General features: G+C 60.0%; 1 protein-coding gene across 1 annotated transcript in view; it reads right to left on the reverse strand.

Annotated features, from left to right (window-relative positions):
• TMEM132E (transmembrane protein 132E) overlaps nucleotides 1–17,332 on the reverse strand; it is a 228,321-nt gene that overhangs the window by 36,090 nt on the left and 174,899 nt on the right. Inside the window, exons 2-3 of the mRNA XM_054008790.1 lie at nucleotides 1,600–2,506; nucleotides 155–295 (exon numbers count right to left, since the gene is read on the reverse strand). Coding sequence (XP_053864765.1) covers nucleotides 155–295; nucleotides 1,600–2,506 — 1,048 coding nt within the window. The remainder of the gene's footprint in view (nucleotides 1–154; nucleotides 296–1,599; nucleotides 2,507–17,332) is intronic.

The following is a 17,332-nucleotide window of genomic DNA, read 5'->3' on the forward strand; positions in this document are numbered from 1 at the left end:
AGAGGATCCCAGCAGACAACCCGTGCCCCAAACTGCGGAGGAAGGCAAAGAACCCGTCCATGCCAATCCGAGCGGGGGGAAATTCCCTCCCGACGCCGTGGCTCGGTCAGACCCTGACCCCGAGAAAGAGAAGGGGATGCGGCGAGGCGCTTACCTGGGCAGCGCGCCGTCTGCCTTGGCCACGTCGACGGTGGCTGTGGAGTGCTTCCCGCCCGTCAGCAGCTCAGAGTTCACCAGCCACTGGAGGTTCCTGGATTTGGTGTTGACGAGGTTGACGCCCTTCTTGGCCTTCACCCTGCAGAGCCGGAGAGGAGAGCAAGGCTCACGTCCGCACGGCCACACACGGCGGGAAAGATACCGGGGGAAGGACCGTCATGTCCCACTGCACTTTTCCTCCCCCAGGGAGCGCGGCCGACAATGTTGCGGCTGCCGGGCAGTATTCAGATGGGGGCGGCTAGTAGCCATTAGGGTTAGAGGTAGGGCACTAGACTGGAACTCAGGAAAGAGGCGTTCTCTGCCTCCGTTTCCCCACCGGCAGACGGGGTGATACTGCGTTTCGAGGTTAAGGTGAGAGAGAGGTGTTATTCAGGGGTCAAATCCAGCCCAGCCTGGCAGTGACTGATCAGCTAGTCTGACCCGTTGCATCACCCCGGCCAGAGAACCTCACCCAGTGATTCCTGCATCCCGCCCATGAGCTAGAGAACGTCGGCGCCGGCCCGGCTTTGTGTGTGCGTGTGGTGCCCGGTGGCCGAGGCAGGCTAGGGGGCGATCCGGAGCAGGAGTTCGGGGCACTGCGGTGGTGTAGGGGTGAAGGATGCTGCCAACAGGCCTGGGAAGGGTGTGTCCTGACAGTGTGTGTGTGAAAGGGAACGACTGGCCCACACAACGGATAACAGACTTACTGCTGCTACCAGCTAGGAAAAGTCTCCTTTAATTCTGTGTGTGGGGAGGCAACGGGCCCAGGGTCCTAGCCTGGCTCCCTGGGGGTGGGTGACATACGCAGCAGCGGTGTCAGCACCACGCCGCTGTGAGGACGCGGCGCCACATGCTACCAGGGCTCTGGGTGCTGCTGCTGCTTCAGGACCCGAGCTAGCTGCTCCAGGGCAATCGTACGCTAAGTGAGGTGACCAAGGGCACACGGGGAGTCTGGGACAGAGCAGCGGTCTGAGGGGTCCGGCTAGCTCCCCGGGGACGTCTGCATCGGGGGCCTGCTACACAAAACAACGCGTGACACTTCCCCACCTGCGCCCACCAGAAGGCCTAAAGAATCACCTCCGGGGATTAAACATCACACACAGCGCAACACACGCCCTTCCCCACCCGCCGCTGCCCCCGCCCCCGGGGAGACAGGCTCCCCGTCGGATTTTCGAAAGCACCCAGCCAACTAGCTCCCAATGAAACCGATGGGACTTAGGCACCTCAAACGCCTTTCCAACCCTGGGGGAGATCGCTGCTGAAATGCAGCCCGCTCTGGGGTGGGCCGTATCCCAGCGCGCAGCGACGCGGCAGCTCAGGGCAAGCGCCTCCTAGCAGCAGGCTGGAGCGTCGGCTCGGCGCTCGGCGTGGTTAGCGTGCTCGGCCCCGGCCACGCGGACGTACCTGAGCGTGAAGTGCTCCACGGTGGAGTTGGCCATTAGGTAGAGGAGGACGTTGAGCACTTCGCCCGGCTTGAGGGGCTTGTCCGGCAGGCGGATGAAGATGTTGCCGTCCAGCCTGTGCTCCTGCATCAGCTGGGTGGGCGGGGGCTGGAAGAGGCTGATGCTGCCAATGCGCAGCAAGGGGTGCTGCGTGGGGCCCTCGGTCCGGGCAGCGCCGCCCCCCCGGCGCGGGGCCGTGTCTCCGGGGCACTCCCCGGCCCCATCGGGTGCATGCAGCGTGTAGTACAGCTCGGCCTGCTGGCTCTCGCCGCTCAGGTCCAGGGCCTCCGGCACCTTCCTCCTGCCCAGGGGCACGGCCGAGGGGCCGAACCAGGCGTGGGGCAGCTCGGCCTGCACCAGGCAGGTGGCCAGGCTGCCCCGCAGACGGCAGGAGCTCTTGACCTCCCGGGCCTCGCGGAAGGCGTGCAGCCGGACGCAGGGCAGCCGGTCGGTCACGTCGAAGTCGTCCCAGTCCCGGCCCGCCACATAGAAGAGCACCTGGACCACGGGCTGGCTGGCCAGCACCCGCGGCTGGATGATGAAGGCTCGCACCTTCCAGTTGACGGTGAGACGGTCGGGGATCTCCAGGGTGCTGGAGGGCTGGAGCTGCTCCTTGGGCAGGACCAGCCCGGTGCTGAAGGGCCCCAGCGAGACGTTGAGGACTGGCAGCTCCTTGGTCTGGAAGACGACGAAGGGCTCGGAGCGCTGCAGGGGGGCGCTGGCGTTCCCCCCCGGCCCCGCCCCCGTCTCCTTCAGGAAGAAGGCCAGGCGGGTGTTGGAGAGGCGGTAGCTCACAGGCAGGGTCACGGCCGCCGCAGGGGGCCAGGGCTCCGGGGGCTCCGAGCTGGGCGCCAGCCCCTTGCCCTGGGCTGGAAACGGGACAGAGAACAGGGTGGGTTAGGGACAGGACAGAGTGCTGAGCGCCCGTGCATTGCCACCCCCGGCTTGCAACGGGCCCAGCTGCCCCCGCCACCCCTCACCCGCCACTGCCACGGACCCCCGCGTCTCCCGCACACACACCCACGCTGTCAGCAGCACTGTGACCGCGCCTTTCATCCACCAATTGCAAGCGCTTTACAAAGGAGGGCTGTATCATTCTCCCCATTGTACAGATGGGCAAACCGAGGCACAGACGGACACTGTGCCGTCGCCGCTGGATTCTGTGCTGGGTTCATACACCCCCTGCAGTCCGAAGGGAGCGCTGGTGTGGGGCACCTGCAGCACTAGCATCCAAAATGGCGGCTAAGGCACGGAGGCAAAGCTGTGAATGGGAGTCCCTCCATACAGTGCCTGCACAATCCCCTGGAGTCCCAGCTCCAGGAACCCCTGAAGTGCTGAAAGTCTGTGCAAACCCCTGCGGCGCGGGGCCCCTCCCGGGAGACCCTCCGCAGCTTGTCGGCGCCTATAAGCCACTGGCCATGAGATTGATCACGCCAGCTGGCCCCTGGCAAACGGCCCGGTCCCTCAGACCGTCGGCAGCATGGGGCAGTTTGCTTGGGGGGGAAAAGGTGGGACGTGAGCGTGTGTATTCACAACCATTTTTATTGGGAGGTGAAGAAACTCCCACACGGATTCCCCAGCTCCGCCCTTCGCCGCCAGAGCTCTGCGCCCCAGGTCCCACCGCGGGCTCTGGGAGGAAACACACTGCAGGGACACACCGACCGGGAGATAAGCCATGGCAAAACCGCATTAGGGAAAACGCAAGGAGAGACTGGGGCCCATTCAGGGAGATGCCGATCTCTACCCCACCCCCCGAGAGATGCAGACTGAAAATGCAGAGAGGAATTTGGATAGGGTGGGGAATCAGATCGGAAATCGACTGGGTTTCTACAGCGCCCTACACAACGGGGTTCTGGCCCCTGACTCGGGCTGCGAGCTGCTACCGTAATCCACCTAATAAATAACATACAGCGCCCTGCACAATGGAGTTGCGGTCCACGGCTGGGGCTGCTAAGTGCTGCTGCAAGCCAGAGAACAAGAAGGCCCCATCAATTCTGTGGGGAGCGAGATCTAAATTCTGCAGCAGACCCCCGGATCCTGCTGCCTCTGGCAGACTGGGAATTCTGGGGAAGCTTTGCTAAAATTAGGAGTTTTTAATGAAGCAACTATGTAAATAAGCAGCAGCCCCTGGGAGCGTCCCTTTGATCTGCGAGGCAATACGCTTTGCACTGATCTTCCCTTTCCCACTATGATGGGTCAGGGGGTGGCGCTGGCAGCTCCGAGCCGCAGCATGGGAGTTGTCAGAAGGCAGCTGGGGGTTGGGCAGCGGGGAGGGGGCAGTGTGGGGGTTGGGCACCAGAGGAAGTGGGCTGAGGCCGTTTGGATTTGTGGGAGAAGTGCAGGAACTGCCAAACTGGGCAGCAGTTGCGACAGAGATCAATGTGGCTCTTTAAATAGACATCAGTAGGTTTCAGAGGTAACGCCCCATCGAGAAGAAAGGAGCGGTCCGAACTGCAGCTGAGCGGAGAAAGGCAGTTCTGTTTAGCAGGAGGATTTTGATGTTGCAAAATCTGGTTTCCTTCCGATTTGGAATGAAACCGAAAAACTTCAAAATTCTCCGCAAAAGGGAATGGAGCAGAGGACGGCAGGAGCTGGGGCTGCAGTCCTACGGCTTCCAGGCTCCCCAGCATCCTGCCGGCTGACAGGGAGCTGGGACCGTGGACGCCTTGACTGGGCTGGGGGTGTAGAAGCCCTGGGAACCTTGGAGCTACGTCTTCCGAGTGCCGCGAATTCCCGACCCGCCTGCCGAGCTGCTGGAGTAGGCTGCCTGCTGACTCAGGCAGACATTGCCACGCCAGGACATGCTTTCAGGCTTGCCCAACCGCGAAGGGGAGGCGCAGAAGGCCAGGTTTGTCAGGGAGTACAGCTCAAGGTAGCGCCACTGAAATCAGCTGGGATGGGTGGGGCTGGGTCACACTGGCGGAGGTGCGGCCTGTTGTGGTTCTTCAAGTGAAAGCTCAGACTGGGGAGCTAATTCCACAATCAGGGAATGGGGGGCGAGGAGGGGAGTCCAGCAGGCTCAGCTCCACCGGGGGTCAGGACTGAGGGGCATTGGCAGAGCAGGGGGGGTCTAACCTTGCAGTGTCGCAGAGTGACCTAAATACACATGGACTCCTGCAGTGCCGTGGCACCGAGCTAACGAACCACCAGAGCCCTGCGGTGCCACGGCACCGAGCTAACGAACCCCAGAGCCCTGCAGTGCCACGCACAGAGCTAACGAACCCCAACGCCCTGTGGTGCCACGGCACAGAGCTAACGAACCCCAGAGCCCTGTGATGCCACGGCACAGAGCTAACGAACCCCAGAGCCCTGTGATGCCACGGCACAGAGCTAACGAACCCCAGAGCACTGCGGTGCCATGGCACCGAGCTAACGAATCCCAGAGCCCTGTGATGCCACAGCACAGAGCTAACGAACCCCAGCGCCCTGTGGTGCCACGGCACAGAGCTAACGAACCCCCAGAGCCCTGCGGTGCCACGGCACAGAGCTAACGAACCCCCAGAGCCCTGAGGTGCCACGGCACAGAGCTAACAAACCCCAGAGCCCAGCGGTGCCACTGCGCCGAGCTAACGAACCCCCAGAGCCCTGCGGTGCCACGCACAGAGCTAGAAACCCCAGAGCCCTGCGGTGCCACGGCACAGAGCTAATGAACCCCAGAGCCCAGCGGTGCCATGGCACAGACTTAACGAACCTCCAGACCCTGCAGTGCCACGGCACAGAGCTAATGAACCCCCAGCCCCTGAGGTGCCACGGCACTGAGCTAACGAACCCTAGAGCCCTGCGGTGCCACGGCACAGAGCTAACGAACCCCCAGAGTCCTGAAGTGTCACGGCACAGAGCTAATGAACCCCAGCACCCTGCGGTGCTACGGCACCGAGCTAACGAACCCCCAGCCCCTGCGGTGCCACGGCACAGAGCTAACAAACCCCAGCGCCCTGCGGTGCCGTGGTGCCGAGCTAACAAACCCCAGAGCCGTGCAGTGCCACGGCACAGAGCTAACAAACCCCAGAGCCCTGCAGTGTCATGGCACTGAGCTAACGAACCCCAGAGCCCTGCGGTGCCATGGCACTGAGCTAACGAACCCCAGAGCCCTGCGGTGCCACGGCACAGAGCTAACGAACCCCAGAGCCCAGCGGTGCCATGGCACAGAGCTAACGAACCGCAGCACCCTGCGGTGCCACGGCACAGAGCTAACAAACCCCAGCGCCCTGCGATGCCGTGGTGCCGAGCTAACAAACCCCAGAGCCGTGCAGTGCCACGGCACAGAGCTAACGAACCCCAGAGCCCTGCGGTGCCACGGCACAGAGCCAACGAACCCCAGAGCCGTTCGGTGCCACAGCACAGAGCTAACGAACCCCGGAGCCCTGTGGTGCCACGGCACAGAGCTAACGAACCCCAGAGCCCTGCGGTGCCGTGGTGCCGAGCTAACAAACCCCCAGTGCCCTGCGGTGCCAAGCTAACGAACCCCCAGTGCCCTGCGGTGCCGTGCTAACAAACCCCCAGCACCCTGCGGTGCCACGGCACAGAGCTAACGAACCCCCAGTGCCCTGTGGTGCCATGGTGCCGAGCTAACGAACCCCCAGTGCCCTGCGGTGCCATGCTAACGAACCCCCAGCACCCTGCGGTGCCACGGCGCCGAGCTAACAAATCCCAGTGCCCTGTGGTGCCACGGCACAGAGCTAACAAACCCCAGAGCCCTGCGGTGCCACGGCACAGAGCTAACAAACCCCAGAGCCCTGCGGTGCCGCAGTGTCGAGCGAACGCACCGAGGATGCAGGGGTGAGGTGCAGCTCCCGGAAATGGTGCATGCAGACAGACATTACACTAATTGCAGCATCGATCGCCCACCTGCACTAACAACTGGGGAAAGGGCACAAGATTAAAACAAGAATTGTTCCCGCAAAATGTCCCACTCTGGAAAATCCATCTCCTGCTGCAAACCATGCGGTTCTGCCCCCGGGATTGGGAACTCGCCTCAGCTCACTGCAGAGCGGGGCCTGCGGCTGGGAGCAGCGTTCCGGAGGGCGGACCACCACACAGCCCTGCCCACTCCCTCTGGTTTCTGTTTCACTGGCCCCAGGCCATATTTTCTCCCTGGGTGGGGCACGGACTGGAAGTCGGCTCCCTTTGAATGAGGGGAGGACAGGGCAGGGATGGGATGGGAGGGTGGGAATGAAAGGACAACCTCCCATTGTGCTCGGGGAGCCCGTGCACCCACGGGAAAGGTTCACGAGGAGAGGGGACTGGTGTGAACGGGAACGCTAGTACCTGGGACCTGGCCCAGCCCAGTTTCATCCTGGCCCGGTTGGCGGGGGAAAACAGAACCAGATTAAATCATAGGCCCGGTAGGCCAGTTCTTAGGGCTCCAGCTTCCAGAGTCCTGTGATCACGCCAGACTTTTAGCTTCCAATTAAAAAAAACAAGGTCAGTTCCTAGCCTGGGAAGTGGTGGTAAAAAGCCCCAAACCAACGCAGCAACTTCTGCCTGAGTCTGCAGAGAGCCTGAGACAATTGCTCTGGGCGGGGAGGGGAGGAGGGGAACTGCCCCAAGCATCTCAACCGGGTGTTAAGACCCAGCCCCGCTGCTGTAGAGGCCCGTCTAACCCCACCTCAGCAGAGGACTCTATGTGTGACAGAAGGCGAAGGGGGAGCCGGCCCAGCCCACCTACCCAGCAGATACTGGGGTAAATCCTGGTGGTTGGGGGCAGCACTTTGCTGCCCCTCCTGAGGGGACCTGTTTGCTTTCTGCCTGTTGTATCCTTGAACTACATCCTCAGCTGGCGTGAATCAGCAAAACTCGGCCAGACCAAGCGTCATTAATGAAACCTGGGGGCCAAGCTAACAAGACAGGTCTGCAGAGCCAAGCACGGCAACAGATCAGGGTCACCATTCAGGAGACTGCGCTTCTGCGGTCAGAGAGGTGAGAATTAAGGACATGAAGACAGGCCCTTACCAGTCTGTCTGGGGAGAGCCCATTAATTAACACACAAGGGACTGGAACCAGCAATGATTCTAAATCGACTTGGTTTCCTTCCTTCCCGTGGTCTCGAACCAGGGAATTAAAGGGCAGGCCACTGGACAATTAGCTGGTAATGAAGATCTTGTCAATATCAGTGCCTGTTGATTAAACAGCTAGTAAGGGAAACTCAAAGGGGCCAATTCCTGCTTCCACCAGGACTAATGTCAAATTGAGAGACAGACAGCCAAGACAATACACATCCCAGGCCTTAAGGGAAGGGGCGAACAAACGTACTGTGCCCGCCGTGGGCACTTATTTCTGAAAAATCCACAAATGCAGCTGGCACCAGACAAAGGGAATACGTTGAAATGTGGGAGGCACTTTTCAAAACAAGGAAACGCACTGATCCCAGGAATTCCCACCGCGGCAAGCTGAGTTTCATCCCAGTGCAGCAAATGTTACGCCACGAGGAAAAGAAATCTGCAGCCATGGATTTTCAGAAGGTCTCCGGATGTTGGGTCGAATTGCCAACACTGAGGTCTGGGGAATCCAGCTCTGAGCAGCATTGGAAAATGTGGCCTTTTAATGAGAGCATGCCAGTAAGGAATGCTGAGGGGTTGGTTTAGGCCGGGCAACATTTGATTATTATATTTTCGTCATTTTGATGGACAATATCGATGTTTCTTTGGAGACGTTCGTTAGATTTTGATCAGTTTAAATGTTCACAGTTGTGCAACATTACGAGGGGGGGGAGGGAGGTCAGACAATCAAAATATTTCACGACAGTCGATATCTGTGATTCCATACCGAGATTTAGAACGGTTAAAACACAAATTGTCAACATCGCTGGTCAAACGATATAAAGGAAACAGAAATCAAACTCTCATACGTTCCCAAGTGGCTTTTTTCTTAGTTTGCCTCTGTAAATGTCGCTGAGCACGGAGGGAATATTTTTTCCTTGGTTGGGGTGTGGTGAAATTGACGTTTACCAACATTTACCAATCCAAATCTCATCCTTCCAAGTCTGGGTATACAGACAACTGAATCGGCCGGCAAGCACGATCTTGTATTCTGCTAGAATTACAACATGAGGAAGGGAACTCACTGTGTCATGACGGTGTAGCACCCTCACACCGAGTGAACACTGACAGAGGACAGCAAATGGACTGAGACGGGTGGGGTTAGCAGCAGGGCACTCCAGGAATCCTGGACCAGGTCCCCAGCTCATCTAAATCATCCTCCTGGAGTCCCTGACTCTGGCAGTGCCCAGGAGAAGGGAATCTGCTCACCCCTCTCCTAGGGCAACGTTCACCGCTGTGCAGAGCTCTTGACAGCATCCAATCCCATGGGCACAGCTGGCGCCGAAGGCAGGTGCTGGTCCCTCTGGGCGCATCTCAGCCTGGTGCATAATTGCCAGTGTTCCTACCGGTGACAAAGACAAGCTGGCCACAGCTCTGTCTGCCCTGAAGAAGAGCTCTGTGGCGCAGGAAAGCTTGTCTCTTTCACCTCGTCTCGCTCACGGCTACAACAGCGCTGCCGACAGTGTTATGATTGGCCATCAAATCATGCAGGCTGGCCTAGTGTTTGCCTCCTTGACCTGCTGCAGCTGGGAATCCCGCAGGTGGATTACCCCGGGCGCGTCCTTCCTTCCCTCTATCCCCACCTCCCCGATGTTCATTTCTCTCGTACTCCGGGTCAACGCGGCAGGCTGCGTTCCTCAGCTCTCGCCACCCCCTCTCTCATCTCCAGCACGGCGGTCTGCACCCCGATGGTTCGCCCCGCTGTGAGCCAGACAGCCCTGGTGCATGCAGCCTCTTGAAATGCACCAGGCGGGGGGCCTGGCTGGTGCACATCGGCCAAGGTCTGTTGCTTCGATGGAGCGATGCCAACTGACGCCCGCTGGGAATCTGGAGCGATTCACTTCCAAAGCAGCCGATCGGTCCTGTCCCCACTGCAGGAAGAAGGACCCGACAATCGAAGACGCTGAAATATTCAGTCTCCATCTGTGGGTCCGTGTACAGCCCTGATTCTCTAAGGCTTTCTGGGCACAGCAGAGTCCCCCCATCTCTCCGACATGGGGGGGCTGACGCAGCGGTAGCAATGGTGGGAAACAGGGCCTGGCTCTCTGCTGTGTTCTGGTGCGTTTATGCCCCGTAAAGAGGCCTTGAAGTGGGCCAGCGTGTCGCTGGCCTATAACCCCACTCCCGGCCTGGGGATAAATCGGTGGGGGGTGTTCGGATTGCGGGGCACTAGGGTAGTGCTCTTCCCCAGGACCTATAGGGGGCCATGAGGAGCAGCCCTGAGGCTGCACTGATTTAAGCCAGGGGCCAGGCCAGCCCTGCACGTCTCCAGGATTCAGGGATTTAAAACCACCATACTCTGTACCCTCTCTGTCCTTGCTGCGAGCGCAGGAACGGCGCAACGGAGAATGGGGCCCAAAGGCCAGTCTACAGGCCCCCGGCAATCACCAGCATTTTCACCCCCATGCTGGATTCTATAGTGGCTGGCTAGCAAGCTATTACAAGGCCCAGGAGTCTCTGCGGGTTTACGGGGCACCTGCCTTCTCCTTTCCTGCCACGCATCTGCACCCAGGAGCCATGTGGGGCAAGGCCTCTGCCCATTTTTCCCAGCCCATCTCCAAGTCCCTGCTAACATACCCCTGGCTACGGCTTGGTCTGATTTGCTCTGCTACCAGCTGGCTCACGTTGGCATGGGGCAATCCCGAACCACAGGCCACGCCTGGTGATATATCCCTCATCCCATCCGGCTGCTGGGCTACCCCTTTATGCTCTGCTCCCAGGGGTCGCTGTTGCCAACTCTCACCATATTTGGCATTTTTCATAAAGCCCCAGCTCCTGGAGTCAGGTGATCAGAGGGGACGGTCTGCTTTAATTGAAATAAAAGAGAGAACGTTTCTCTCCCTTGTGGCTGGGTAGGAAAACTGGAAGACGTGACCCCAAAAGGCTCAGAAACCAGAAAGCAAATAAGAAGTTTAGTATTTTAAAAATCTCACAATTTTAAAGCCAATCTCATGACTTTGGGGGCCCTGACTTGTGATTTTTGACGAACTGCAGCTGGACGTGCTGGGTAACAGACAGAAAGCTCCTCTGAGTTTCGGGGGTGAATGTCCCTCCTTGAGGCTTAACAGAGCCCAAGCTACAAAAACTGGCCGTCGATCTGAGCTCTGGCCCCTACACACTCCACTTGGTTTGCACAGGGCACACGGCGGGGGTGGGGGGTAGAGGGCGAGGGGGCTGGCGCGGCCCGTAGCTTCATCTACATCAGGAGCTGTATGAATATGGATAAAGGCTGGCGGTTTCAGCGTAGCAAATTAAAAACGAAACATCGCTGGGAAAAACAGGGGAAGCATTTGCAGCATCTCCCCCGTCTCTCTGGGTGATTGACAGCCCATCAGGCCAATCGGCTCTCTTGCCCTCACTCCCAGCTCTACAAGAGGCTTCACCCCATCGCTGTGTGCATGTCACTTACAGGGGGCCCAGGGCCAGCTACGACGTACCGATGCGCGGGACGCGCGGTAGTTAGTAACTGCTGAGCTCTGAATACACGTTGAGCAGTGTTACTGAAGGACCCCATCCTGAGCTCTCCCACTGGAGTTTGGCCCAAGTGGGAACTCTGGGATCGGGCTTGGTACTGCTCTCACTTGTGCTTGGATGGGAAAGGGCTCCCAGGAAGCCCCGCTGGCTGCAAGGCGTGGGGTTGCTGATTCAGTAGGAGGTGCTCTCTGCTCTGAGTCAGCGCCTCTGGCACAGAACAGCCGCTGAGTATGACCCCAGAGGTGGCTGCATATCAGTGGGGGAGTCATTCAGACCCTGCAAAGGGGACGAATTGGGAAATCCAATTCAGACAAAGATCAGGGAATTCGCAGCAGGGGAGCTGAAAAGATCAGGAAGGTTTTCGTGGCTCGGGACATGAGCAGCATAGATAGGGAGAGGGCTGCAGATGGGGATGGATACACAGATTAGATGTGAATCACTTCAGGGGTGTGTAAATATAGAATAGAATCATAGACTATCAGGGTTGGAAGGGACCTCAGGAGGTCATCTAGTCCAACCCCCTGCTCAAAGCAGGACCAATTCCCAACTAAATCATCCCAGCCAGGGCTTTGTCAAGCCGGGACTTAAAAACCTCCAAGGAAGGAGACTCCACCACCTCCCTAGGTAATCCATTCCAGTGCTTCACCACCCTCCTCGTGAAATAGTGTTTCCTAATATCCAACCTAAACTCCCCCATTGCAACTTGAGACCATTGCTCCTTGTTCTGTCATCTGCCATCACTGAGAACAGCCGAGCTCCATCCTCTTTGGAACCCCCTTTCAGGTAGTTGAAAGCAAATTTGCTGTATGGCACCAAGAAAGCCGGGCCCATCTGGCTGCCAGCGCCCCCCACCCTCCACCCCACCCCCCGTCAACCCCAGTCCATCCAGCTTAGCCTACAACCAAAATGATGGTCTATGCTGAGACCTGCCTGAGCTCCGAGGGCTGGTTCTCAGTGGCACTCAGGTCCCTATGTGTTGCTCTGGCAGTGCAGAGAGGCTTTAATGGGGGATGAGTCTGCTTGCGGAGAATCCCCTTGGGCAGAGGTCTCCCCTGGCCCTTTGGAGCTAGCGTAGGGCCAGCTCCCGCCCTGCTGTAGGGGTGGGCTGGGGAGTGAGGGGAGGGCGCAGCGCTCTGGCTTTTCTCTGCCTTTCAGGCCCATTTCCTCTACGGCTGGAAGGTAACAGCCCTGCCAAGGGTCCACAGCAAAGGACAGAATCGTTCTCTTTCCCGTCGCTGGGCCGGCTGGGCAGGGCTAATGGGGGGAGAATCCGGCTCCCTCTCTCGCGGCTGGGCCGGGCTAACGGGATTCCAAACAGTAAACACTTGTTTTAATCACTCCAGTCAGCTGCTGTGACTGACCAGATGTGCTGAGTAGGAAGGTGAATGTTTGCTATTTTTGCCCGGTCAATTTCTGAGCAGACCCGTCCTTTCCATCAGCACGCCAAGCGGCACACGGAGCACGTTTGGGGCACGACCGACAACGGCTCCTCGCTTTGTGACTTCAAACCCCGCCGCCTTCACACAAGGCAGCGCACACGTCCCTCCTGCCGGATGAAACACCTTCCGAGCTTGAAGTTTTCAAACACGGCCCCTTGTAACCCGCAAGCCTCAGAACAACAGAAGCTTTGGGTTTGTTTTTCAAGCAGAAAATGTCGCGGCTGTTTTCTTCCCCCCGGCGCTTGTCCAACTCCAAAGCGGAGACATGGATTTTCTTCCCGCTTGGCAAAAAAAGAAGAAGAACCAATCCGCTCTGGAACCGAGACAAAGCGAATGGAAACACTGGGAAAGTTCTGAGTCACTCAAACGCAGGGACCGAGGGCCAGAGCCCAGCTGGTGTAAATCGATGTAGATCCCTTGAAGTCAACAGAGCCTGGGGACCTGGCCCCTCCAGATAGTCGTGACGGCGTTTAGCGCTGCTCTGACACACCCATACGCCCCACATGCCTCATTGGCAGGATGTTCTCTGCTCACCTCGTTCCAGCATCACGCTTGGTGCCTGCTAAGGCACCAGGGGGCAGCTCTCCTGGATGCAAGTGGCGCTTTAAATCCCATCCCAACATTGCGCGTGTCCGTCTGAGGGCTTCTGGCCGGTCGACAGCACGTTCGCAAGTCCCGGTCGGTTCTCCCGTTTGACAGGCGGCAAAGTGACTCGCCCAAGTGGCAAATCCAGGAAGAGGTGTCCTGAATCCCAGCCCGCTCCTGCTCTAACCACTAGACATGCTGCCTTCGACAGGAACGCACGAGTGTATTATTGTTGCGGGGGCGGGCAGTGTCACAGCGAGACGCTATGGCGCTGGGGGGGGCTCGGACAGGTCTCTCTGTGCCGGACAGCACCCACTGAATTCATATGGATAGAGACAGGGTTGGCAGCCCTCCAGCCCGAGTCTTCTACCACTTTGCCATGTCGTCTTCATCGTCACCTAGCCGCTGCCCGGGAGACTGCACTCCCCGCTGGAGAACGCAGAGCCGAATTCAAGCCAGGCGCGAGTTGCAGTCTGTCGAGGAGGCTAGCTGACCTGACTACCCTGCGCTCCTCCGGGCCCATTTATAGATAATGAACGGTCCGGTGACGCAGGGCCCTCCAGGGGGTTAGCCAGCTACTGTACATATACGTGGCGAGAGACCGTCCCGTCCCGGAAGCGTTTACCATCTAAATCAGAGGTGGCCCCTCCCCTGCTGTCCCTCCTCACCCGCAGCCTCAGCTCACCGCGCCGCCAGCGCTCTGGGCGGGGGGGCTGCGAGCTCCTACGAGAGCTGCTGGCCTGCCCCGCCCCGGTGCTCTAGACTGCGCGGCGGCGTGGCTGGCTCTGGCTGGGCGGCACGGCTGCCGGTTCTGGTGCTCTGAGCGGCACGGTAAGGGGGCAGGGAGCGGGGGGGGGTGGATAAGGGGCAGGGGGTCCCGGGGGGCAGTCAGGAGCCAGGGAGTAGGGGGCGGTTGGATGGGGCGGAGTTTCCGGATGGGGGGTCAGGGGACAGGGAACAGGGGGGGTTGGATAGGCGTTGGAGTCCCGGGGGGCCTGTTAGGGGGCGGGAGTCTGGATAGGGGTTGGGGCAGTCAGGGGCCGGGGGGGTGGGGGTGGTTGCATAAAGGGCAGTGGGTCCAGGGGGACAGTCAGGAGCCAGGGAGTAGGGGGCGGTTGGATGGGGCGGAGTTTCCGGACGGGGGGGTCAGGGGACGGGGAACGGGGGGTTTGGATAGGCGTTGGAGTCCCGGGGGGCCTGTCAGGGGATGGGAGTCTGGATAGGGGTCGGGGCAGTCAGGGGACAGGGAACAGGGGGGTTGCACAGGCATTGGAGTCCCGGGGGGCCTGTCAGGGGACGGGAGTCTGGATAGGGGTTGGGGCAGTCAGGGGACAGGGAGCAGCGGGGGTTGGATAGGAGATGGGGTACCGGGGGGGGGCAGTTGGGGCAGGGGGTCCCGGGAGGAGGTGGTCAGGGGACAAGGAGCAGGGGGGGTTGGATGGGTCAGGAGTTTTAAGGGGGGCAGTCAGGGGGCGGGAAGAGGCAGGGGGCGGATGGGGGCGGGGGCCAGGCTGTTGGGGGCGGCACAGACTTCCCTACCCAGCCCTCCATACAGTTTCAGAACCCTGATGTGGCCCTCGGGCCAAAAAGTTTGCCCACCCGGATCTAAATATCCAAGAGCGAAGGAAGGGAAGAATTGGCCTCCCCAGTGCACCGAGGGGGAGCTGGGCCCCGAGAGCGTCGGTCCATGGGAGTTAGGCACTGAGATTCCCTTGAGGAGCGGGGCCTGCGGGACTCGCTAGGGACTCACAGCAGAGCCCGGGTCGCCCCAGCCCTGAGTGCTGGCCCATTGCAATCGAGGGGCAGCACTGGGTGAGAGGGGAAAGGGGGAGCAGCTGAGAGGGCCTCGCCGGCGCCCCCAGTGGCAGCCTCTCTTCCCTGCCATCCCCAGCCCCTCCTACCATCCCACCAGCGCTTACCCCTCGGGCCGGCCTCCTGAATCCAGACGCTGGGCCCAGGGCAGGCTGTGCTAAGCTACTCTCCAGCCACGGAGCCAAGAACCCCTGCAAGGAGGGGTGGGGGGAGGCGGGGAGCCCCTGCCTGGCAAGGGAGCCGGAGCCTAATGAAATTCTTCCAGCCTCTCCGCTTCACTGTGTAATCAGGGCAGGCGGCTGCTGCGGCTCCATCTGAACAAGACCGAGCTAATTACGCTCTCGCTATCTGCCTGCTGCAGAGCGGGCTATCGCCGCGTCTCATCACCGGCCCCGCTCCGCCGCTCAGCACACGCAGATGTTCCCAGACCCGGCTCGTGCCAACGCCGGCGGCTGCCCGGCTCTGCCCTCACGCCTCTGCCGAGAGCGCGCCGGATGCCCGAGCCCCTCTCCTCCCCCACCCCACGCACCCATATATATACCCTGGACAGGAGGAGCAGCGAATTGAGCATGCCCTGCTCAGATACCGCGGGGATGGGGCCCTAAATAGATGGGGGGGGGGATTTGCAGATAGCTCCAGAGAATCCTGACCCCCCCAGCCACGGGGAAGGTGAGGACCAGGGGTGCCGTCCACAGCCAATTGTTCTCTGTGCACTTTGCCAGGCAGCATAGGACAGGTGCCCGCTGGGCTGCCCAAGACCTGGACCCAGCCCTGGGGTCGATTCGCTCGCTGGTCTGCAGAGCTGTAGCGTGTCCCCGATGCAGGGCAGGGCGGCTCAGGGGATCCCACACTTCCTTTCTGATTTGTAGGCGCCATGAACAAATGAACAGAGGTCTGGATTCCGGCCCCTCCTTGGCGGAAGCCTCTTTCCTTCCTCTCTCTGCTTTTTCGTCCAGTAATGCATCATATGTACAGGTGCATGGTCTTCCCCGGAGCTGCCACCACCCAGGGACCAAAGCAGCCATGGGGCTGCCCTGAGCAGACAGCCCCAGCCCCCCATGTGGCCAGGAGCTGGGCACTGCCAGGGGCTAAGCTCCAAGGACCTCACCCCGGAGGCCGGTCGCAAGCACTCATTAGGGGCTGCCGGCTGTCTCCGCTCATGGGGTCGTGTTCCCCGCCGACGAGCTAACTGGGGTGACTCTAAGCGGCCCGGGTGGCCTGGCGAAATCAGGGAGGGTCTCTCCGTCTCTCCCTGCTCTAATCGTCTGCCCGCCCGGGCCCTTCCGCCCCGCGTCTCCGCCCGGCCGCCTCCCCGGCCCCGTCGCGCGGCTCACGCTTCCGAGAGCGAGCGAGACAGAGCGGGAGCCAAACTTCTCCGGGAGGCCGGAGCCATAAATCAGCGGCTCGTCGCCAGCAATTAGCACAGGCAGCTTCAAGCACGCCGCAGGGCCGGACGCTGCTTCATTTATCTTCCCAGCAAACAGGCTCACCTAGAAAGCCACTCGGGCGTGACCGACATCCAGGGGGAGGAGGGGCCGAGGCAGGGAGCCAGACTGCCGGGCCCTAGCGCGTTCGGGGACTAAAACACTGAACCCCCAAATCACAGCAGGATTGTGGAAATTCTGTGGGTGACCCCCCCCCTCCCAAATAAGAGCTGAATTCTGGGGGCCCTAAAGGTTGAGAGTGCAAAAGACCCAAACCCCACATTGAACTGGGGGCTGTGGGGCTCAGGGTCTGAAATACCAAACCCCCTGAACCAAAGCCGGGCGACCTGCCAGTTACACGGAGCATCAGCCATGCAGGAAGCAACTTATATTTCCGACCCAAGAGCTTCCCAGGTTAGACAGCGAGATCGAGATGGTTCAGCTAGCTCTGGGGTGGAACACATCAGCTGTTTAACACCTCACGACACGCCGCCCTAGGAGAAAGACTGTAGCTAATTTAGACCCCGTCGGCATTTTAGGCCAGGATAGAGGCAAAAGCAAGAATCTTAAGGCTCCCACTCCTCCAGAACAGCATCTGGTGTAGCCGCCTGCCTTGATCCAATCCCACTGGAGGGTCGTTATATTCTGTTGCCCTCAGTTTCCACCTAGCTCTCAGTGCTTCTGTGCCCTGCTTCACTTCCTGTCCTAAACTGTTGTGCAGTGTCGCAATTTCCTTCCCCCCTCTCCTCTCCCCGAGTTGGCTGCTTGAGGGCGATACTGCTACAATTGGGTTGAATAGCAATGTGGGATGGGATGGGATGGGATGGGATGGGATGGGATGGGGTGGGGGCCAGGGCCAGCGGCCCCAGCTGCCGGAGAAGCAGCCGGTGCGGCTGGCTGCAGAGCCGCTCCAGCAATGGCCG

Source organism: Malaclemys terrapin, chromosome 18 (genome assembly GCF_027887155.1).
Source record: "Malaclemys terrapin pileata isolate rMalTer1 chromosome 18, rMalTer1.hap1, whole genome shotgun sequence".
NCBI classification, from domain to species: Eukaryota; Metazoa; Chordata; order Testudines; family Emydidae; genus Malaclemys; species Malaclemys terrapin.